This window comes from Botrytis fragariae (assembly GCF_013461495.1).
Source record: "Botrytis fragariae strain BVB16 chromosome Unknown tig00000061, whole genome shotgun sequence".
NCBI lineage: Eukaryota > Fungi > Ascomycota > Leotiomycetes > Helotiales > Sclerotiniaceae > Botrytis > Botrytis fragariae.
Genome location: NW_023500994.1, coordinates 1,681,248 through 1,705,188, shown reverse-complemented (window position 1 = coordinate 1,705,188; position 23,941 = coordinate 1,681,248). Strand labels below are relative to the sequence as shown.

The 23,941-nt window shown below is 31.5% G+C and overlaps 4 protein-coding genes across 4 annotated transcripts; 1 reads left to right on the top strand and 3 right to left on the bottom strand.

Annotated features, from left to right (window-relative positions):
- Positions 1-4,748: 4,748 nt before the first annotated feature.
- On the bottom strand, positions 4,749-6,244 carry Bfra_008620 (putative integral membrane protein; the record flags this gene model as incomplete). The annotated part of the gene is made up of 6 exons (XM_037338978.1): positions 4,749-5,239; positions 5,319-5,383; positions 5,441-5,814; positions 5,870-5,937; positions 5,990-6,026; positions 6,083-6,244. The coding sequence occupies 6 exons, from the start codon at positions 6,242-6,244 to the stop codon at positions 4,749-4,751; spliced, it is 1,197 nt and encodes a 398-aa protein (XP_037192284.1).
- A 2,623-nt stretch (positions 6,245-8,867) lies between these two features.
- Bfra_008619 (uncharacterized protein) lies at positions 8,868-9,669 on the top strand (the record flags this gene model as incomplete). Its single annotated transcript, XM_037338977.1, has 2 exons — positions 8,868-9,281; positions 9,328-9,669. The coding sequence occupies 2 exons, from the start codon at positions 8,868-8,870 to the stop codon at positions 9,667-9,669; spliced, it is 756 nt and encodes a 251-aa protein (XP_037192283.1).
- A 7,593-nt stretch (positions 9,670-17,262) lies between these two features.
- Bfra_008618 (putative major facilitator superfamily protein) lies at positions 17,263-18,443 on the bottom strand (the record flags this gene model as incomplete). The annotated part of the gene is made up of 2 exons (XM_037338976.1): positions 17,263-18,244; positions 18,295-18,443. 2 exons carry the CDS (start codon positions 18,441-18,443, stop codon positions 17,263-17,265), a joined length of 1,131 nt encoding a protein of 376 aa, XP_037192282.1.
- Positions 18,444-18,937: 494 nt separating this feature from the next.
- Positions 18,938-20,251, bottom strand: Bfra_008617 (uncharacterized protein; the record flags this gene model as incomplete). Its single annotated transcript, XM_037338975.1, has 1 exon — positions 18,938-20,251. One exon carries the CDS (start codon positions 20,249-20,251, stop codon positions 18,938-18,940), a length of 1,314 nt encoding a protein of 437 aa, XP_037192281.1.
- Positions 20,252-23,941: the final 3,690 nt, after the last annotated feature.

Genomic DNA, 23,941 nt, shown 5'->3' with positions numbered 1-23,941 from the left:
ATTCTTGAAATTTATTATATCAAGCTAAAGGCTCAAGATGAGTAAGGATAAGATTAAGACAATACTTAAATAAAAACAGCCAATTATAATTAAGGAAATATAATTCTTTTTAGAATTTATTAATTTTTATAAAAATTTATTAAGAATTATTCAGGGATTATTATACTTTTGATTATATTAACCAGAAAAGATTAAGGAGACTTCAAATGAATTGTTAAGATATAGGAATTATTCAATATATTCAAATAAGTAATAGTAGAAAAGCCAATATTATCGATTTTCAATCTAAAAAAAGAAATCATAATAAAAATAGACTTCTTAGATTTCATTATAGAAGTAGTTTTAAATCAATTAGACTAAAATGAGAAATAATAACTAATTATATTTTATTCCCAAAAACTATTATTAATTGAATTAAATTATAAAATATATAATAAAGAATTACTAATAATAATTAATGTATTTAGAGAATGGTAAGTTTATTTGAAAAAATATATAATATAGATATATATAGATTATAAGAATTTGATTTATTTTATTATAATAAAACAATTAAATAAACAATAGATTAAATAATTAAAGATTATAACTAATTATAATTTTAAGATTTTATATATTAAAAAATTAGAAAACATTAAAACAAATATTTTCAATTGAAAATCAGAATATTAAGAGAATAAGTTATATGAATTATATATTATATTTAAGAAAAAAAAACGAATTATTAATTTACAATATATTATAACTTATAGCTATTTATATATTAAAAAATAATTATTTCAAAACTAAAATCTAATTATATTATAACAGGAATACTATAACTATATATATATATAAAATAATAAAACCAGAATTTATTATAATAAATAATACTATATATTTTCAAGAAAAAGTATATATTTCAAACCAAATAATTAAAGAATTTATAATAAAATAATATAGATTATTAATATATAAATATCAAGGAATTATAAGAATATTTATAAAAATATAGAAAATCAGTTATTTCTTATAAATAAGAATAATAATTAAAGAAATTATTAGAAATTATAATACCTATATATACAACAAATCATTATAATATATACTATATAATCAACTCCAAACCCCAAATATACCTTCTTAATTATAGAAGTTTATTATATAAAACTTTATAATCAAATTATTACTTTCAAAAAATTCTATTATAGAAATCGAATACAATACAATATTCAATATAATAAATAGACTAACAAAATTTATATATATAATATTATTCAAGAAAATATAAAATATTAAGCAATTAATATATATATTCCTTAAGATTATAATAAGTATATATAAAGTATTAAATAAAATAATTTTAAATCAAAATAAACTCTTTATTTCGAAATTCTGAATTATCTTATTAGTACTTATAGATATTAAAAGAAAGCTATTAACATTTTTCTACCTACAAACAAATAATTAAACAAAAAGGATTAATTAAATAATAAAAGTATATTTTAAATATTATATAAATTATTAATAAAATAATTGAGTAGAGCTATTACCTATAATATAATTTATATATAATATATTAGAAATAGAAACTACAAAAATCACTCCAGTATAAGCTAATTTTAGATTCAATTTATAAATATATAAAATTCTAATACTATAAGAAATCAATATCAAATCAGTAATAATATAAATCGAATAATTAAAAGATCTTTAGAAGTAATTAGTTTTTGATTTAAGATTTATATTTTCCAGAATAATAATATATTATAATATAAAACATAGTATAGAACCTATATTTAAAAAAAGGAATAAAGTTTATTTGCTATAATAAAATATTGAGATTAAAAAATTAAATAATAAACTTGATTATAGAAAATTAGGATTATTTAAAATTAATAAGATAATAGGAATAGTTAATTATTAATTGAAATTATTAAATATAATAAATATTTATTTAGTATTATATATATTCTTATTTAAATTAATATTATTAAAAACATTAAATATACTATTTATAAAAATTAAATTAATTAATCTAAATATTATATATAATATTAAAACAATATTAAACTATAAATATATTAGAAATAAAATTAAATGTTTGATTAAATAATTAGACTATCTATATTCAGAAAATATATAGAAATTTAAAAAAGATTTTAATTATTTTGAGAAATTATAGATATTCCACCTAAAGTACCTATATCTATCAATAAAACCTTAAATTTTATTTCAAATAATAAAGATAATAAAAAATCAAAGAAATTAAAGAAAAAAGAATTATTAGAAATAAATATAGCAACAATATTTACTAACTCCTTTTTTATATATTTTTTTCCAATTTTTTCTTTTTTAATTATTTTTTTTTAATTAAATTAAGCTTTTTTAATATATAAAAATCTTAATAACTTATTTTCTTTTTATATTTATAAAGAAATTCTTATTATTTACATAATCAAAAAATCTAGATATTAATCTTTTATAACTAAATAAAAGTTTTTTTTTTTAAGTATAATAGTTTTTATTATTACTTTAAGGATTTATAATTTATAAGTATTTTTAATTTAGGATAGTAATAACCTTTTTTGTAATGAATATATTTAATATAATATTATAATAAATTATTATTAATAATATAATAATGATTAAATTTAATATATAAATTATAAGAATTCCTTTTAATATTAGAATGTTTAATATAATAAATTAAGTTGAGAATATTGTGAATAAAAACTATTTATATAGTAGGTATAATAAAAAAGAAAATATTATAATCATTTAAATAAATAAAAGAAAAATATATTAATATATATTGTTTTAATTAAAAAATAATATAATATATATATCTTTTTAAAGGCATTCAATCTAATATTAGCTTATTATATAATCAGATCATATGATCGTCGCTTATAAGCTTACGAAAGCGACCATTAATCCGAAAACAATCATTAATCCGAAAACAGCCATAAAATACGAAAACGGCTGTAAAATAAAGAAAACAAAAAGGGGCTTTATTTCGAAAGAATGGACGGATTAGGAAGAGATCTATAAGAGATTAACGAAAGCGGAAAAGCTAAATTAGTAGGAAAAAGCATAAAAAGAGGTCTTTTTCCTTTTGAATGTAAAATAAGAGAGATCACTATTCAATACAGATTCTTTAATATCACGTGTCACACTGCTTATATAATCCATTTTAGTCGTTAACCAGAGCCAGCTTCCATATTACATATTATTAGCCTATGACCTACGACAATATAAATATTTAGAATAAACATTAAACTAAAAAGGAGATAATATTATAATAAATTAATAATAAATTATAGAATCACTAATATATAAATTATAATAATATTATAAACCTTAATGATTTAATTATCATATATTAAGAAATATTAAATACCTAAAAAAACCTTAGATATATATATAATATTAGTTATAGAATACTCTAAATCATAAAATATAGTTTTTAAGATAATAGATTTTAGAAAAAATAGAATATAGTAAACAAAAAAGGCTTTATCAGAATTAATAATATTCTAAAGAATTAATTTTAGAATAAAAGAATAAGTTAAAATAATAAGAATTATAAGATAAGTATTATATAATCAAAAGTTAACTGATTTATTAATCAATTTATTGATTAACTTATTAGTTGATTTCAATATAAAGGTCTATATAGAAAATAGGTTTTATTATAATATAAAGCTTTATATTCAAAAACAATTATTAGTTTTATTATTATAGTTATAAGAATTATAATTAATCATAATCTTATTGAATTTCTATTTAAAGTTTAATCTAAACTATTTTAAGAGATCTTTAAATACTTTCATATAATCCTAGAGGCAGCTCCTGTAACAGTAGTAATATAGTTAATATAGAGGCCTCTTCTACCTAATCTTTTAATATAAATAATAGTTATAGATTATAAAATAAATATGGATTAAATAAATAATAAGTATTATATAATAAATAATTATAATAAATAGATTATTTAGATTATTTAAATAAGAATAAAGATTTATATAAAGGAATAAGTCTTATTATAATATAGAGCTTTTTGTTTAAAATAATTATTAGTTTATATTATAATTATAAGAATTATAATTAGTTATAATCTTATTGAATTTCTATTTAAAATTTAATTTAAAATTACTGTAAGAAATCTCTAAAAACACTTCTATATAACTCTAGAGGCAGCTCCCGTAATATCACGACGCCAACTACCTGTTCTATAGTTGCCTTCGTGCCTAAGGCTCTCACCACTAGCGCACCTTACTTCTTATAAGTAGAGTCTCTTCCTTCTATAGTTCTTCTATCCTTATAATACAATATAAGTCTTTATCCGTACCTTAACACGTAATACCCCTTATCAAAATAAATCACCACTAATAATAACTACTAAAGAATTCCTTAAAAAATAGTTAGAAAATTATACTTACAAAAATTTAAGGTGTTTCTTCCTTACTGTTTCTAGATTCATGGCTTCAGGCCCTGTGGCTATTCAAAACCTTGAGGAGAAGCTAGTATTCGGTAGTTTGAAATATTTCTTGTAGTATGATGAATTTTAGCCCTCAATATAATTATCAGACTAGTAAGATCTTCGTGGCAACATGATATCGTCTTCTTCTATGAAGCTCCTAATCAAACAATGAGACTTGATATATCCTGATTGCTTACTAATTTTGGAGTCCAACTCAAAGAACGCCTTCCCCGATCACTGCAGATTATGCTCATAATACAAAAATTTAACGACTCACGTCATCTTAGTACATATCTCTCTCATCAATATTCTTACTGGTCTTCCCTGATCCGGATTCAGTCCACTCTATCTCCGTATTCACAACAATATTATTCAGTGGTATTTCATCACTCCCCAAACTCTTCGCACTCTCCACATCGTGCGTCCTCACAGTGGCCCTCATATTACTTCCCCCTTTCCAGTCCCCTCTCTCGTCGCTAATTCCGGACACCGCAGATAATCTACGAAACGGCCTTGAGCCTTCTCTTATGTTTTTAGAGCTGTCGAACTTCCCACTAGTGTTGATGCTCTTCTTTGGTCCACCTGATCCGCCGATTGTTTGTAAATGTGGACCCGCAGAGGAAGTGCGTGCTTGCGATGACCGAGTTAAAACGCTTGTTATACCGAGCTTTCGAGCGGAAAATTGGACGAGAGGGCCCAAGGTTGGCAGGCAGGCGGACATTATTCCCGAGGCTGATTCGACTACGCACCATACTTCCGCTGTTGCTAGTGTCCCTGGAAGTAGTCAAGTTGTTAGCTTCTAGCTCCCGGTTCGTTTGCTCACTGACTGGATGGTTTTGGCGAGGACACGTACAAGTGATGTCTGCAGGCTGAAATTGGAAAAGAGTCGTGAAGCGGTAAATACTAGTGAAAATAACGCTGGCCATATCGTTAGTGCTGAACAAATCTAGATGGATGCACCAGATTATAATTTACAAACTTCCGAGCAAAAAGACAAATGTGATGTGTGTCTTCTGCATGATACTAGTGTGTAAACCCCAGACTTGCTGCATGGGCAACGCCAAGATCGCCACATCGGTCAAGATATTAGGGATAGCATTTCCAATAAAAGATGACTTCAGATTGATACAATGACCCTCAAGAGTAGGATTCCAGATCTTCTGGATTGGAACACACTGGAAGACCGACACCATAATGATGGAGATACACCATGCCACGGAAAGGCCGCCAAGGATGAGTGATCCGATCTTAATACTGCGGACTGGGAAAATGCGGTGGTACATCAATAGCAGCGATAGCTTAGTGAAGCATACACAGGTGACGTATAGACATTCAAATGCTATTAGCGACTATGTCTATGTCAGCTAACATGATATCTCAAGGAGCATTTATGAATATCTTCACCTTCGCGTATGATATAATCTCGGGGGTGCTCAGCGCTGCCGTATGTCGTCCCAGTCCAAAATACAGTCCTTTCAAAGGTCTCAGCGATTTGGAATTTATGTCAGTTTGAGAGAAACATACCAATTATACATGTTGCAAAAGCCATGAAGAGAAAGAACTGGAAGTAGTCAGCTCTCGTTTTACAGGAAAACAGGTGCAGTAAGCTGAACTTGCCAAAGCAATATATATCATAATATCATCACTCCCAATTCCAATCCCGTTCATCCGCCGAGATATGAATCGAAGTACAACAAAAACAACTGCAAGCAAAACGACTGCGACACTTGTAGCTCTGAGTTCAGACTGTCGGTTGTCTATGAGGACCACTTCCGCCATTTCGACAGTTTCAACACCTATCAGATCGGTATTGATTTGATCAAGTAGAAACTATGATTTCTATGATATATAATCTGGCGTGAACTACTACGAAGAACAGAACATTCTGATATCTATCCCCTTTCTTTCGAAACTAAGCTTGGGTGATCCCGACTATGGGGCTTTTGTGACAGAGTTTATGATCTTATGTTAGGAACAAGGGTTGATAGCTTTACTACAGTACCACAGGAACAAAAGGAAATAGTAATCTGCGAGCGTGTGCGAACCAGCTATCGTACTACATACTTGGGCTCAAGGATAAATACTTGTAGTCCCTGTCGCTCCACGATCTATATTTCAGCCAATCAATAACACAAAGAGGTGGTGGATGTCAGCCATGTGACTCCACTGCACGTGATTCTGACATGGCGCCTGAACCTTTTCCAAGCGACGCGCGACTCTTTAGCAGCAGCTAAGTAAGTCTCCGAAAGGCTCGACAGGTAGAATTGGCCAAAATACTATTGAGGACCTCACTTACACGAATCCATCAATGCAATCAAAATAAAATTCAGTGGCACTTCCATTTCAAACATTTCATCGAAGGCTAAGTCTCATTTGTTTCTTAAGTAGAGCATTGACCTTCTGAATTCTATTGTGGATGTTTATAATGGAGAAAAAGGAACAATAAGTGAACAAAGTTTGCAACTGTCTCAAATTTTTAGATTGACCGACAACAACCCTTTTATATTTCACCTATTGGCCAGTAGCTTTCCAAGTACCCTAGGGATGTTCCTTGCAGAATTTAGTCTGACAGCCAGTAGTTTCCGCAGCGTTATGCACGACCGAGACTATTTTCGCACGGAGCTCTATCAACCGCTAATCTATTCCCGCTCTTGGGTATTGATACAGACTCCCGAGTCCTGTGCAATAGAAGTAAAGCAACCCATTTAGCTTCCATGTCCCAATCATACCTCCCCTGAGAGGAATTGACATTTGGTGGGTCAGGCCCTGGAAAGCCCCGCGGGACACAGTGATCGCCACTTTAACACACGCGAACAACCATAACTGCGACACCACAAGTAGGGTTGAGCATATATAGCATATTACTTTTGTTATCTTTGTTAAAAAATTATAATATGTAATATTGATCAAAGACTTTATATATCGATTTTTTGAGTGGGTTCTTTTTTGAAGATATTTTAAAGGATTTTGATTGGATTATTCGATGATGAAAACATCTATGAAGATTATATTCTTATAATCATATGAGTTAAATCACAAAATAGACATAAATAGAATCTTAGAAAAAATTAAACGCGTAATGAACTTTTTTTGACCACCTACTAGAGAATGCCTTCGAATTCACCCTACTTTTAATTATTTTAATGCTTTGATTAGCTACAAAAATATATGTATAATCTTGATATAATATTTGATAAATGTTCAAAAAAGTATAATAATGTCAGGGTTCAATAGTAGGGAATATGCCGGAGATACGCCGAATGAATAAGTAAGGGATTATATAAGAATATCTTATACTCTGATTAATTCAGGCTATATTTGGTCCCTTATATCTGACTCTCTTCTAATATTGATATTATAAATCCTAATTGCTTTATTCCTTTGTAAACTCATAAACTATGGACTTGCCGTAAACCAAGCCGGTAGTCCTTGGATCTAAGGTTTGCTATTACCAACTTCCTGATATACGCCGAGGTTCCAGGCCTTGGCGTCCCCGGAGTTCACCCGGATGAGTAATCGTGTTCTGCGGTGATAGATAACACAGAAATTATATAATTTGCCCAACCCTAACCACGAGACTCTTTGGCCTTTTCTTCCTCTGGAGTGATCCTGCCCATGTCTATGTCACTGTATCCCTGCTACTGCCCATTACCCATCATCGAAAGAAGGATGAATTTGTGCCGTGTGGACCGGGCTATCAGCGTCATGACTCATGACTCATGACTCACAAAAGTCCCTTTCATATCGTGCGTACGTACTTCGCAGTAGGCCAAACAGTTCCGTCAAGACACCAAATGTTTGGCAATGCTGTATTTTGTATACCACCCCCTAGCTTGAACCATTGAAAAACATTGCTTTCTTATGGTATGTATAAGTTCTTTTATTTTCAGCTTAGAATCCCTGGCATTTCTATCTATGGTGTTTCACGATTCTGTCAACAAGCCGTGATCCACTGAATTAACTTTTTCCACTGAGGGGTATGAAGGAGGACTTTCTGGCTGGTTTATGCTTTTGAGATATCAGCTGGCGAGCTATGTGGAGTATATTTGATTGTAAGTATAGCTAGTTTGTAAAAAAATTTGAGCTTGCGTGTAAGAAGCGTCAAAAAGAAGGATCTAGACTTGTAGTTGTTGATCGCGTGTAAGCTCTCATTGAGTCGGTTGTTTTGGTACAAGTATTCTTTATGTAGTAGACTCCACATTGAATTCGTAGTGGTGCAATAGAAAACAGGTAGTAAAATCAGCTGGTTCGTATTGGGTTTCTTGGCTTGGAAGCGGGCCTGGCTTCATATCTGGAGACAGTCAAACTTCCGATCTCTTGCTTCCTTTTTCTCCTGATCCTAAAACATTTGCTAATCTAGAGAAGTAGACATATCTGGTAGTAATCTGCAGATCTATCCAAAATGTCGACTGAAAAGCCAACCATCCTTTTCGTGCCTGGAGCATGGCACTTTCCTGCCAGCTTTGATGCTGTGAGAGAATCACTTAAGCCCCTAAGTTATCCAACTGAAGCTGTAGCGCTGCCATCCATTGGAGCCGAGCCCCCAAATAAAGACCTATCTGACGATGCTGCTCATACCCGGGCTGCCATTGAGAAGCTGGTCGAGGCAGGAAAGAAAGTCGTCCTCGTTACTCACTCATATGGAGGGGTCGTTGGATCTTGTGCTGTCGAAGGCCTGGGCTTTGCTCAGAGGAAGAGTGATGGGAAGGAAGGCGGGGTCATCAACTTTGTTTACTTGAGTGCATTTGCGTTACCGAAGGGCGTCAGTCTTCTTGTTGCTCTCGGAGGTAACCCGCTTCCTTGGATGAACTTCAAGGTATAAGTACTTTCAAAGTATCAATTCTTTTATTAAAATTTCACAGGGCGACTATTGCTATGCCGACACACCAGGGGATATCTTCTACCACGACCTATCACCGGAAGACCAACAGGAATGGATTGCGCAACTCTCACATACCTCCTCTGCCGTCTTCAGTGGCAAATCAACGCACGAGCCTTGGAACCACATGCCATGCACTTACATATTCTGCGAGGACGATAAGGCAATTCCCCTTCCAGTGCAGCAAGGCATTGCAGCATCTATGGGAAGTAATATCACGACTTTCAGCATTGCCGCTTCGCACTCGCCATTTTTGAGCACCCCTGACAAGGTGGTGGAGGGTATTGAGCTGGCTGCGAAGCTTGGTTTGGAGAAGAGCCAGTAGATTGCAGCTTCAGGAATTTATGGTACTGGTGGTATATAAGAGATACGGAAGCGGAGGAACCAGACTGGAAATTGTACGCACACCTGTGTATATATCGTTCATGGCAGAAAATCGGGAAACTGACATGATTGGCCAATTTATGTGAGAACTCGCGACTTCCATCACAAGTGGCCGAACTGTTAATCACAACATAACAGAGTTGGAATCCTCTCAGCAGGCAAGTGTCGGTAGATAGCGGGTAGAATATTATGATTTGGGGGGCAAAATAGTTGGGTAATCTCCCTTTAGGAGCCGTCATTCATTCGTTCAGCAGTTGATCGAATTCAAAGCTAGGAGCTATTATCACCCACAAGAAGAGACATCAAAACTCGAGGTCTGGCCCTTGATTCAATATGCTGTACTGTATCAGTTGATTGAAGTCTGTTTTGCTTCCTAATTGTTTTCTGTACCTGACATTAGAGAATCCCCGTCCCAAGTAGGATGCATTCGATCTGAACCAACGTGAACAAGGCCAGCGGCACGATGCCAAATTTCATTTACCAGAATATTTCACCCCCGGCCATGTGCCAGAGATCTGATATCAAGTATTTATCATCGTAGCCGCGTGGGTGCATAATAAACCAACCAATATAGAAATTCTTATAGAAATATTGAGTTTCTTTAAAAACATAACTTCAAAGATCAAGCTTGAAGATAAGTCATATTTCAAATTGAAAAAATCTTTTTAGAGGTTTAAACAAGTATTATATATATAATGAATGATTACAATATAACTTATAAGGAACTCGAATACTTTTTTAATTATTTTATATACAATTTTATTCTATAAGCTATACATTCCTTTAATTCCAATCCTAAATTATTTGAATTATTTTCCAGTTTTTCTTTTTCAATCTTTTCTTTTAATTCTTCAATTGAGTATTTGTATAGTTGTTTTTATAGCCTTTTCTCTTTAGATTTTTCCTTTACTTTATATTCAATTTTTAGTACTTCCTTATTATGGAGGTATCTGTATTATAATATAGATTATAGAATAAATATAAGTCCTTGATATTATAACTTATAGAAATAATGTTAGGAGGATTTGTAACGATTTGGTCCCTTTCAGGTTCCCTTCTTAGTCACATAGCTTCTAGGACCTTAGTCTAGCATGTGACTCATTAATATATACAGTCCGGAGCTCTTATAGTGAGTTTCGAGTCTTATCGTGTAAGCCGAGGGGGTTTACTTAACTGCTTACTGTTACGGGAGCTGCCTCTAGGTCACGTGGAAGTGGCTAGAGATCTCTTAAGGTAGTTTAGACTAGACTTCAAATAGGAATTCAATAAGATTATAACTGGTTGCAATTCTTATAATTATAGTAATAAAACTAATAATTGTTTTTGAGTACAAAACTTTATATTATAATGAAATCTGTTTCTTTATATAGATCTTTATTCTTTATTGTTTTATTGATTCTATTTATTAAGAATAATAAAAGTAATTAGATTCCATTAATTCTATTAATAATAATCAATAGAACTAATAGGATAACTTATTATATGACCTCTGTTTTTGTGACTTTCAATAATATTATTGTTTATTTAATCTATACTTATTAGATAATCTGTAATAAATAATTACTCTATACTTACTATAAGATAGATACCAATAAAAACAGGTACCTATCTTTCCTGATTTATTGATTACTTGTTTAATTACTTTTGTTTTTAATTATCTATTAATTTTCTAACTTCTATAATATTGTTTTCATAGGTCACAATATCAAAGCTTGCCTTTATCTTAAAATCCATATTGTGGTGCGGGTACCTCCGTAACACTTACCTCCGTAGTGTGATCTCTTAGATTCATTTTCTGAAGACGTTGATAAGCCTAGAAAGCTTCAATTATTCTCATGAATTTATAGGTGATCTCCCTAAAAATTTAGCACCTGATTATTAATGTTTGTGTTTCATGGCCATGGACTAGCGCTAAAGTTTTCTCAAGTACTTCTGTATTCAAGGTCACGCATACAAAGCTCTAAATTTTGTGTGGTATGATGGGCAGTTCAGATGTGTCAAGATAAAAGTTTCTAGACAAGAGGCTGATTGAAAGGCTGAGTCACCTTGATTTCTCCCATTAGCCCAAATTCGAGACCTAATTTATCTGGAAGCAAGCGTGACACTTTCGTCAGAGGGCGATAAATCAGAAATTCGATAAGTGCTTCCCCTTCTTCTTTTTCCAGCCCAAGCGATACTATCTTTCGATTGTCTACATGCATTTCAGAGTCCTCAATTTTCAGCGAAATTTCGTTAGCTAACGTAATGTTATCGTTTTAGTGAACTTGTGGCCATCATCTGCCAGCTTTAAGGCGTGGAAAGCATTTGCGAGACTGTCGATTGCAAGCAACCCGCCCGATTTCCGACCTCGAAGCTCATAACAGAATTGAAATATGCAAGAAAATCTAGCTCGTTAGACTCTCTACTATCAACCAGACTTTGGACAAGATAGAAACGGTATACATAGACTGTGTATAGATATCCCTGTAACCCTTGATATTTGGTAGAATATTTTCGGCGCCATATGCCAGAAGAACAGTCCTCCCCAATCATTTTCTTCCTCTCTCATCGCTGAGGCAATAAAGGTCATTCTCCGTCTTTTCAATCATAGTTACAACTGCCTCTTCAAACCTTACGAGGCCAGTAGAGAGTAACTCTTCTTGAGCCGCAACTCGAAGTGCTGCGGGATCGCGATTTTCCCATATTAGGGTAAGATGAATGGGAGTGTAATATTTGTTCCGTGGTGAGTTGGAATCAAAGATTATGCAAATGTATAGCGCACGACACAGACTCAGAGCTGCCGATAAGCCTGCGGAGCCTCCACCTACAATCAGTGCGTCTACGATTGCGGGGCTTATGCCTAACTTTATTAAAATAGTAGAATAGGGAAATCAATAAAACAAACTAGGTATATATACATATAATGTAACAAGTATCTCTTACCTAGATATATAAGTTAAGTTTATATCCCTATATATTGAATACCCCTATATTTCGAATACTTTAAAAACTGAATTTATATATATTTCAAACTTCAATTATTTAATAACCCTTAAACTTTAATATAATTATTTGTAAAGTTATTATTTATAATAATAAATGATTTATTTTTATTATTTTTATAATCTTCAATTTTTATTTGAATTTTTTTTATAGCTTTAATTTTTATAAACTTTGAATTTGAAGATATTTAAACTTTATATCTTTTTCTAGAAATAAATTGATTCAATTAATATTTTAATTTTCTAATTCTATTCTCTATTTCTAAAAGTTTATAATTTTTGATATCAAATCTCTTTATGATTTTATAAAATAAGAATTATTATATTACTAAATTCATGATTTTATTCTGAATTATTATATTTTTATATTTTTATATATTAAATACTTTATAAAAAGTTTTTTATAAAACAAAAGATAATTCTATATTCAATTAAATTAAAATAAAAAATTATAATTAATTTTAGAATTAAATAATAAAATTTTATTATTATTGTTTTTAAATAGAAATTGATTTATAAAAGATTCAATTATATTCTTAAATCAAAAATTATTAGTTTTTTATTTGACTATGAAATTTTGAAGTATTAAATCTTTTATTCTAATTTTCTAATAATAATAAAAAAGGTTTTATTTTCTAATTAATATAGAATTTAATAGTAGATTTAATTAATTAAATTTCTTTTAGTATATATTTTTTAAAAATAAGAATGTTAATAAATCGAATAATTATAATATATATAATATATATAATAATAAAAATAATAAATATATTTTATTAATAAAATATTCTAATATAAATTTTATAATTTTATAATTTCCATATTTATTTAAAATAAAAAATCTTCATTCTTTAGAATTAAAAAAGATATTTTGAGAAATAAATATTTTTTTTTAGTTATTCTAAAGTTGTATTATTTATAGTTCATTTATTTTCTATAATAATAAATAACCAATTTTTATATAAAATAAGATTTATAGAAAATTATTATTATTATATTGATTTTCTTTTATATATAATAAATGAATTAAATACTTTTTTAATAACTTAAAAATATTTAATAAAAAAAATTCAAATTTTTAAATCAGATTACTTTTTCTAAATAAATCTTTAATTAATATTTTTTATTATTAGTTTATTGAATTCCCAATTCTTTATAATTCTTGTTTTATTTATATTCTATTTATTTTTTAGTTTAATAATCTTAATTTCAGGAATTAAAAGATATTGGAATTACTTCTTAATAATATTAAATATAATACTAAAAACTTATATAGAATTAATATAATATAATCTTTTAATTTTAATAAAAGGATTTCATTTAAAAAAGCTTTTTATTTATCATTTTCTAATTAATAAATCCGTTTTTTATATAATAATAAAAATAATTTGTTATATTTTTTATTTATTAATATATTAAATTAATATTAAAGAATTTTAATATTAATATTTAGTTTATTAATAATTTCTATTAAATTAAAATTATTTCTTATTAATTTTAAATACTTTTTTAATATGATATATTATTATATATATAATTATAAAGCATATTACATAATATACTATAATTCAAGCTAGCTTTTTGATATTAGTTTTATTTATTATTACTTTAAATACTTCTTGAAAATTATTTTTAAAGTAATTATTTTTTATTATATAAATATAATAATTTCAAAATTTAGAATTAAGTCTACCCCCCCACTTACCGAACACCCCTATATTTCAAACACCTTTACCACCAAAAACCATTATTTTAATTTATTAATTTTTTTACTATAATTAAATATAATATAATAAAATTGAAATATTATAATTTTTATATCAATAATATTCAATTTTGAAGATATTGGATTTTTAGTTATTTTTTACTAAAAAATATTTTTAATTGGAATTCGCTTTTTTATTTTATATATAATTCCTATATAAATAAATATATTATTAAATTACTAATAACTTTTAAACAAAAATAGTTAAAAAAAAATTATAAATTTCAATTAAAATCTTATATTATAAAATATATAAAAATATAAGTATTTAGTTTTTATAATTTTTATATTTGATAATATTAAAGATTTTTAAATTTATAGGAATTAAAAATGTCAATTTAATTAATAATTTTTATAAATCAAGAATTACAAAATATTTTGTAATATTTTTAAGTATTTTCTTATAGTTTATAATTTAAAACTAAAATTAAAATTTGTAATTTATTTTTAATTATTTTTATTCAAAAATTATTAACACTTTAATAATTTTTTCATTTGTATAAGAATTATATATAAAATAAAAAAGCAAATTTCAATTATTAATAACTTTGAATAAAACTTAATTAAAAATCTGAAATTTTTATAATATATTTGTTTTATTATTATAATACTATATACTTAATTTTATTGAATTATATTGATAAATAAGAAAGTTAAAAAATTCAATTTTTCTGATTTTTGATAGTAAAGGTGTTCGAAATACAGGGGTATTCGGTAAAAGAGGGGATAGACTTAATTAATCAAAGAATTATAGAGTTATTAAAGCTCTAAATATAATAATAATTCAAAGCGGGGTGATTTTTGATGTATTCGAAATGTGAGGGTATTCGATATATAAGGGTGCAGACTTAGATCTCCACCTACTTCACAAAATCACTCGCTTTAAAACCATTAAAAGTCCCTAACCCAACCCATCAAAGGCTCTATCTTTTCCTTCATAATGGAAACCGACAACAACTCATCCTCTGCAATCCTTATCCTCAACATAACGTCAGCCGCCCAAGGAATACTTGCCCAGAAGCACCATGCCACCCACACCCAACACACTCCCTTCCGAAAAAAGCTCACTCCCTGGGACTTTTGTCCCAGACCCCTCCAGACCCACTGCACAAAATCCTCGATTGTAATTATTAACGCTTGCCACATGAAAAATTGTAATATTCCGATTGTTAATTCGGAAGTGCTGATGTTAGATGAGCTAATACTTATAAGGTTTGATTGAGCGTGGAATATAGCGGATATAATTAAAGAGACCCAAAGCTGAGTATATGATGAAAGTAGGGTGCCATGGTGAATATGGAATAAATCGACGAGAAAGCGGGTATATGTATTGAAGATCTGTATTCGAGCATTTAGTTAGTTGAAAATTTATGCTGATATAATAGTGGGGTGATATATGTAGGATGTATACCCGTCTGATAATATGTTGCCAGAATTCGCCCCAGAAAGCACGAACTGTGGTGATTTTGCTGAGAACTCCAAAAAGGGGTGGCCAGTCCTACATGAATTAGTCAAAATACAATTATCTTGAGAAACAAAAGATCAGGAGGGAAAAGCTAACCTCTAGCTTACTGATTCCTATTCCCACAGCTAGTATTGAAAATAAAGCATATTGAAAATTGATAGTATAATAAGGAAGCAAATCCCATATTACTATCTTCACTAACCTCCACTTCCATTCCTCATCTCTAATTGCCAAATACTTACTATTGATCTTACCTATTATACTCCCCTCCTTTATATGATATAAATGTATCTAAAGCTCATTAACTATATCGGCTATACAATAACAATAAACAGCCTAAACAAACTATGATAAGATAAACAGCATCTTTTGCGATCACGGAGCTATGAATATATTTTTCACTTAATGATTTTACCTTATCCCTCTCAGATTTAATATCAATACAGCCGCCCATTTCATTTTCCGCAAGCCAAAAGCCGAAATGACATGGCTTTCCGGGCCGGTGTGTTGATATGCTAGAACAAGCTTTCGGGTTCCCCTACTCTGCTAAACATGAGTTTTTCCAGATTACCCAGCCAGTGCGTCCAGACAAAGACAAATGTCTGCACCAATTGCGCATTCTTGGTGAAATGCAGGTTGATGTGTGTAGAGAGTACAAGGAGAATAATTAGAGTTGAGAAGAGGAGCTAGCGGTATCAGAATGGGGGTGAGGAAAGAGATAGGAATTGGACGATTCTGAGGAGAAGGTGCGAAATTATTGAACCTTTGGCGGGGTCGTGGTGTTTGTTGGAGATGTGGAGGTGATACTGGGGATGGGGGGGAGGGAAAAACTTGCGAAGGCGGGCACAATGGGTTGGGGTGGGTTGAGTTGAGTTGGTATGTTAATTTGGGCTGTAGAACTTCTATCTCATTTCACAGCAAGATATTGCAATATAAATGAGGGATTACAGGTTATTGATCTTACTTTATCATAGTAACATGCCCCTGTTGCTTCGGGGCCTATTTAGGTATGTATGGTGGATCTTTCTGTTATTATTTATAAAACAACTGCAATCTGATATACTTTACATGAGAATTAATAGAAACACTTGACTTATGACAGGCCTTTTTGATTGTTTCATCCCATATATAATGCCCAATCACCTCAGGCATAGTTTTAGATAATCACAGATAAGACTTTAAAACAATCTATTAACATTAAAGCAGGTATTGAATAAACGAAAACGAGGTAAAGAAAAATGATATCCATAATTAAGGGTAGCCAGATTGTGATCGGTGAATTTGATGCCAACCTACCCTCTGCAGGTGAACAACATCTCTAGGCTACAGTTTATTGACTCCTTCTGCCCCATTTCCAATCTCTTCTGGAGTGTCTTTCTCCTCCTTTTCCACTTGGATATTGGTGCCAACTTCCGTATCAGCGTAGGAAATGACATTCTCAGATCTATTGCCTTCCTTCAGGCCAAACTTTCCTTGCTCTTTTTGACTCATGCTATACTGTTTGACAGCGAAGGCTGCCAGAAATCTAGCCAGAGATAAACCAATCCCAACTTGCCAGACCGTCCGCAATGCCCCGGCATAAACTCTTAATACTTCCGAATGCATCTCTCGTGGCAATGACTGAATGTAACCCTTTGCCGCTAGTTGATATGCGTTTCCATTGCTTAATGATTCACGAATAGACGGGTCGCTCACGTCTTTCAGGAATTTATCGACTTGGCCATCGAAAATTGTTGATGGTATGGTCACTCCCCACACGCCACCAAGACTGCATGTAAAGGCGTACATGGCAGTGGATTTTACTACATCATCTGCTGGGAGCGAGGCTTGTATGGCAGGAAGAATAGTTGTAAGTATCATTCCAAGCCCTGTTGCGGTGATGATCTCAAAGAATGCCCATGCATGTTTGCCTGAGCTAGGACGCAGCAGCGTGAAAAGGCCAATGCCAATTGTAGTAAAGCCAAAGCCGACTAAATGTGTAGCCTTATATTTTCCGCTCTTCGAAACGAATCCCCCGGCTACTATTCCCGCTGGGACGAGAAACAAATTGAGAGGTAATTGATAAACACCAGATTGCAACGGGCTAGCCCCAAAAGTGCCTTGAAAGTATACTGGAAGATCCCAGATGATCCAGTATAGCAGAAGTGCACCGTCGAAAGCCATAAAGAATGCTGCTGACAAGGTTCGGTTGGCAAATAATCGATTAGGGAGAACAGGCTCCTTACAAAACTTGGTCGATTCGTAGAAATGAAAAGCGATCAAGCCCAAGATTCCAAACACGATAGGGACGACAATGTGGGCAGAGCTGTCATAACGATAGTTACTTCCAGAGAGGTTGATAGACCGAGAAAACACAAGGAAAGAAAGACCCAAAATGGTAATCCTTTACCTAATTGTGGCTGTGGATCATTGGGCTCTGAAGTCTTGCTATTATGTTTCGCAACAACAATTGGTTGTGTTGACTGTAATGCAGCATCAGCGAGAAACCCCGTCCGATCAGCCATCTTCTAGATAAGAGGGGTTGTTGTTAAAAGATCGTGAAATATGCCGAATAGAAACTAGCAAGAACGCAAACGACGATATAAAATCAACACAACAACTTGAGAAGATATCTTCTATCGTACCTGGCAGCAGATATTCTACACAGCTGACTCAGACAACAGTAAAAGAATTACAGGATGTTCGATAGAAGCCGGGTGTACAACGATTGTCGACGGGATTATACATCCCGGTACGTTGTTGGCAATGGTAACTGTCGGTATTTTTTTAGAGAATTCTTATCCGGGATATTTTTTTATCCAACATAAGCCATTAAGTAAATACCCTGTGCTATTTGGTCAGTGAAATTTATCAGTACTAGTTGATTTATAACTTAGATATATATATGTTATATTTAACTACGGGCATTGACCATTCGCCTAACCTGGACTTGATCCTTTCAGTAGTGCTAAGAACGAGTCTGCCCCGGAGAAGATGGGCCCAGAAGATGGGGCATGGTTCAGTACCAAGGATGTGCAGGAAAGGTCAGAGTGGCCTGTAGTGGCGCCTCGCTAATGTTCTGCATCACCGTTTCTTCTAGCTCTGCTATCTCCTCCTTGACCCTCCTGTCCAACGACTCCTCGAAATCAGCCGACTGTTCGTCCATCTCTCTACGGAGCGTATCCATTATTCGTGACTCGGCCTGCCCGACGAGCTCTACTATCTCCTTCTTGTGGGCCGCAAGTGCGTCGTCGAAACGCTGTTCAAGGGCTGACAGGCGCGACTGCAGAAGATCCTCTATATCGGCTGGGCGTCGTGATTTCTGCTCTTGGTATATCTCGGGACTGCTCGCTTGACGAAGACGCTTTTTGCCTTTGTCGAGGTCAAGGTAGACAGGGGCAGAGCCTGACGCTTCGTATTCTGGAGGATGATCGTGCACTTCACTGCAAATATCATCGCCGTCGCCCGCAGTGCTAGATTCCAGGCTGTTTCCCTCAATTATCTTGCCCCCTTGACCCTGGTACAATGTAGTCGCACTCGCAAAAGCAAAGATGCTACCAGCTAACGGCTCGGAGACAGCTGCGCAGAATTGTCGTATCCGTGCAGCAGACAGAGTCCGTGGCGGTACGGCAGCGTACACGGTCCACGACATCTGTCTAGCCAAATGAAAAAAGGAGGTGATGATAGTCCCTGACGCTTTGTTCCTGGGTTCGAGTGGTGTAGGTGGCAGCACCAGGGCCGGCGGCCTAGACAGCGTAAATACTAGTGCTATAGTATCATTTCCAAATATCTTGTCTACGGGCTCTGCTTCAAAAGACAGCTGCTGAATGCGTTCAGGGTAGATATGGATGAAGACGTTGGTCCTGCCGTCGCGACGCGGACCAGGTGCCTGCTTGAGCTGGACAGAGGCGCGCAATTGGAAGAAGGCCTTGTTGGAAGACAGCACCCAGTGAAAGTCGAAGAGCAAGCCAGGCAAGCGCTGCCCTTTCCCCCACGACGCAAGAGCAGAGATCTTGGTCACATCGATTTTCTTAGGCCATGTTGGTTCGATGTGTCCCAGAGAGGGCGCACCAGAGCTGCTACTTTTGGGCGACAGAGACGGGGAAGCACGAGTACTGGGAGACGCAGTCGCGATGTTTTCGTCTCGCGTTGGGGATCGATCGAGGCGTGCTGGGTCAGGGCTTTGCGCGGTCTGGCTTTCTTGTTCGATGTCAAGCTCTGGGTTGAGCCTAGGCTTGTTCGGATTCATCACGGTGCCAGACGTAATCGATCGAGGGGAGGGTGAGGACGTGGGATTGGCGGGAGAGGAGCATTCTGCAGTACTGGCAGTCATAGTGACCGGTTTCTTGTACTATAAACTGTCAGTTCGAACGACCACTTACAGCAAACCTGGGCGTGGTAAACCCGTCAAGACGATCCCGCTAGGCCAGCCCCGTGTCGCGATAGAGCTGGGCTAAGTGATGGGAATCGGCTTTGTTTGTAGATGAACCAAACGACCATGGAATCGAGGCTTCGGTCGCTTTCATTCCTGCACGCCCAGCCTAGCCACAATACACTCTATATGACGAGCTCCAGTGCTGCAAGATGCACCAGCACCCAGGGTCTGCCGCCGTCCGTAGAGCGACGGGTAGAAGCCTGTCAAAAGTCGGTGCTGGCCGCGAGACACTGGTCGTCGGGAGTGTCGTGGGCTGTAGGCAGGCGGTACACGGTTACCTGCTGTCGCGGCAGACACCTTGGAACTACTTTGGGGTCGGCCGGGATAGAATAAGAAGTGGTGTTGATGGACTGTAGTCTGCGACGGTGGTGATAATGGTAGAGATGTTGAGAGCCCAAGACAAAGTGCACCCGTCGTCAAGGCAGCATGATTAGCTAATCGTTGAGCAAGGACCACTAGACTAACCGGCTAGGGAAGTGGTATGTGTACATCGAGATCACTTGGAGTAACAAAGGTTTTACTAATTCCCTATATAACCAGATTCACTATAAAACACGGTTAACAGTTACAGTAAGTTTGACTGTATTTGAACCGTAATAGTTCAAATCCTTCATTATTTTATTTAGTACAACGTATCGTTTAGATCTCAATCGTATGATTTACTACAGACGAGAAGAGTTAAACGACTATATTATGTGTTTTTTAATAAACATATATAACATAATAGTATAACGTGGTTTAACACCGAATGTATTATATCACCGAGTATATTACGAATTTTACATACTATTATAGGTCATAGACTAATAGTATATAATGGAAGCTAGCTCTAATTAATAACTAAAATGAATTATATAAGCAGTGTGATATATTATTATGACGGATTAGTAACAGGCTGTAGAATCACTAACGTATAGGCTATAATGATATTATAGGCCTCAGTGATTCAGCTGTAGTATATCAGAGAACACTAGGTACTCAAGGAAAGCCTCAGGCATATACATAGTATTAGTTATAGGATACCCTAAATTGTAGGATATAGTTCCTAGGACAATAGATTTTAGAAAAAATAGAATATAATAAGTAAAAAAGGCTTTATTAGGATTAATAATATTCTAAGGGATTAGCCTCAGAACAAAAGAATAAGTTAAAACAATAGGAATCACAGGATAAGTATTATATAATCAAAAACTAATCAACTTATTAATCGATTTGCTAATCGACTTATTGATCGACTTCAATACAAAGATTTATATAAAGAATAGATTTCATTATAATATAGAGCTTTATATTCAAAAACAATTATTAATTTTATTATTATAATTATAAGAATTATAATTAATTATAACCTTATTGAATTCCTATTTGAAATTTAGTCTAAATTATCTCAAAAGATTTCTAAACACTTTCATATAACCCTAAAGACAGCTCCCATAACATATATAATATTAAAGAATCTATATTGAATAATAATCTCTCTTATTTTACATTTAAAAGGAAAAAGACCTCTTTTTATACTTTTTCCTACTAATTTAGCTTTTCCACTTTCGTTAATCTCTTATAGATCTCTTCCTAATCCGTTCATTCTTTCGAAATAAAGCCCCTTTTTGTATTCTTTATTTTACAACCGTTTTCGTATTTTATAGCCATTTTCGAATTAATAATCTATCACGGAGGATAGTTATATCACTTGGTTACCTTGATTAGGAAATAGGTATATATAGTAATAATAAACTAGATTAACTTAAGATATGATTATAAGGATCATATTTACCTTATATATCTAAATCAAGTAATGAAATTGCTTAATTAGATTAATAGAGTTTACTAATATTAATAATAAAAGAATATTTTGTGATCATATGAGTAGGCACTTCAGAGAAATACTACGCTTAATCATATAGTATTATACAAGACAGTGATTTCCGTGACATAATCGTTTTCGGATTAATAATCGTTTTTGAATTAATAGTTGCTTTCGTAAGCTTATAAGCGACGATTATATGATCTGATTATATAATAGGCTAATATTAGATTGAATGCCTTTAAAAAGATATATATATATTACGGAAATCACTGTCTTATACAATACTATATAATTAAGTATAGCACTTCTCTAAAGTGTCTACTCACATAATTATAAAATATTTTATTATTATTAATATTAGTAAACTCTATTAACTTAATTAAATAACTTTATTATCTGATTTAGATAACATGGTTTATCAGTACATATACTATATTAGTATGTACACCACTTTTACCTTAATTAATACTTTTGAATTCATATTATTTAATAACTATTAATTCAATTAATTAAAGCTATTAAGAATCTAATAATCTAGGATCTATTATATTAATTTGATAGATTCTTATATTATAACCTATTTTTTTACATTTATTATAATATTAACTAAAGAATACTTCTCTATTAAAATTCTTCTCATTTTAATACTTATTATATTGAATTTGAATATTAATCTTTTATTAAAATAATATATCTATAGCTTTCTATTTAATAAATATTTCCCCTTAATATAATTAAGTTTTTTTTATATATTAATATTTGCTTAATATCTTATTTACTTTTCGAAATATATGAATCTCTATATTCAAAAATATATTCTCATATATTAATTTCTCTATATTTTTAATTAAAATTAATATAGTTTTAAATAAAGATATAAAAAAACTTGATTAATAACAATTTATTCGAGATTTAATTAGTATTAATTGAGAAAGTATTTCTATAGGATTATAAGATATTTAAGAAACCTAAGAATCTGAATTAAAAAAAGGAGGAATAGATGTATAAATTCGAATATCTAATTTAAAAAGTATTACTTCAGAATTAAATAGAATTAATTCTATTTCTTAAAACTCTGATTTTATATTCTAATTCATAATTGATTATTGATATATAGCTTTGAAAGCTATAAAGAATTTGATTTTTAAGATATAATTAATATATATTTTTATAAACTTCTTAATTTATATACTATACTCTTATTTTAAAATACTAAAATATTTAATATTAAGAGACTAAATTAAATAACTTGAATATAATAGTAAATATATATATTTAATATTATTCTCCTTATAATAATTCTAGAATAATATCAATTCATAACTCTTATATCTATTTAGTATTAGTATTCTATATTTACCCTTAATTTGATTTCTTATATATTTATTGAAGTATTTCAATTATTCTAAGCTTATTTTATTATTTATCCATTTATTGTTTATAAATTTAATAGTCTAATTTATAGAAAAATCAATTTCTATATATTAATTAAAAAGATATATTTATCCTTAAATTATCAGAAATAGAGATATAATATTTCTCTTACTATTACTATATATAATTACTATAGCTTATTCTTAATTATCTAATTATATAGCTTTACTTCTATTATATCTCTTAATATTAATAATAATTATATTAATACTTATTATTCTTATTATAAAGTTTATTTTATTAAAGTTCTATAAATTATAATTGAGAATATTAAATTTCGCTTATATATTCGATATAAATCGAAATCAATCTTAAATAAGTATAGAATCTTTGTAAAAAGCTTTTTG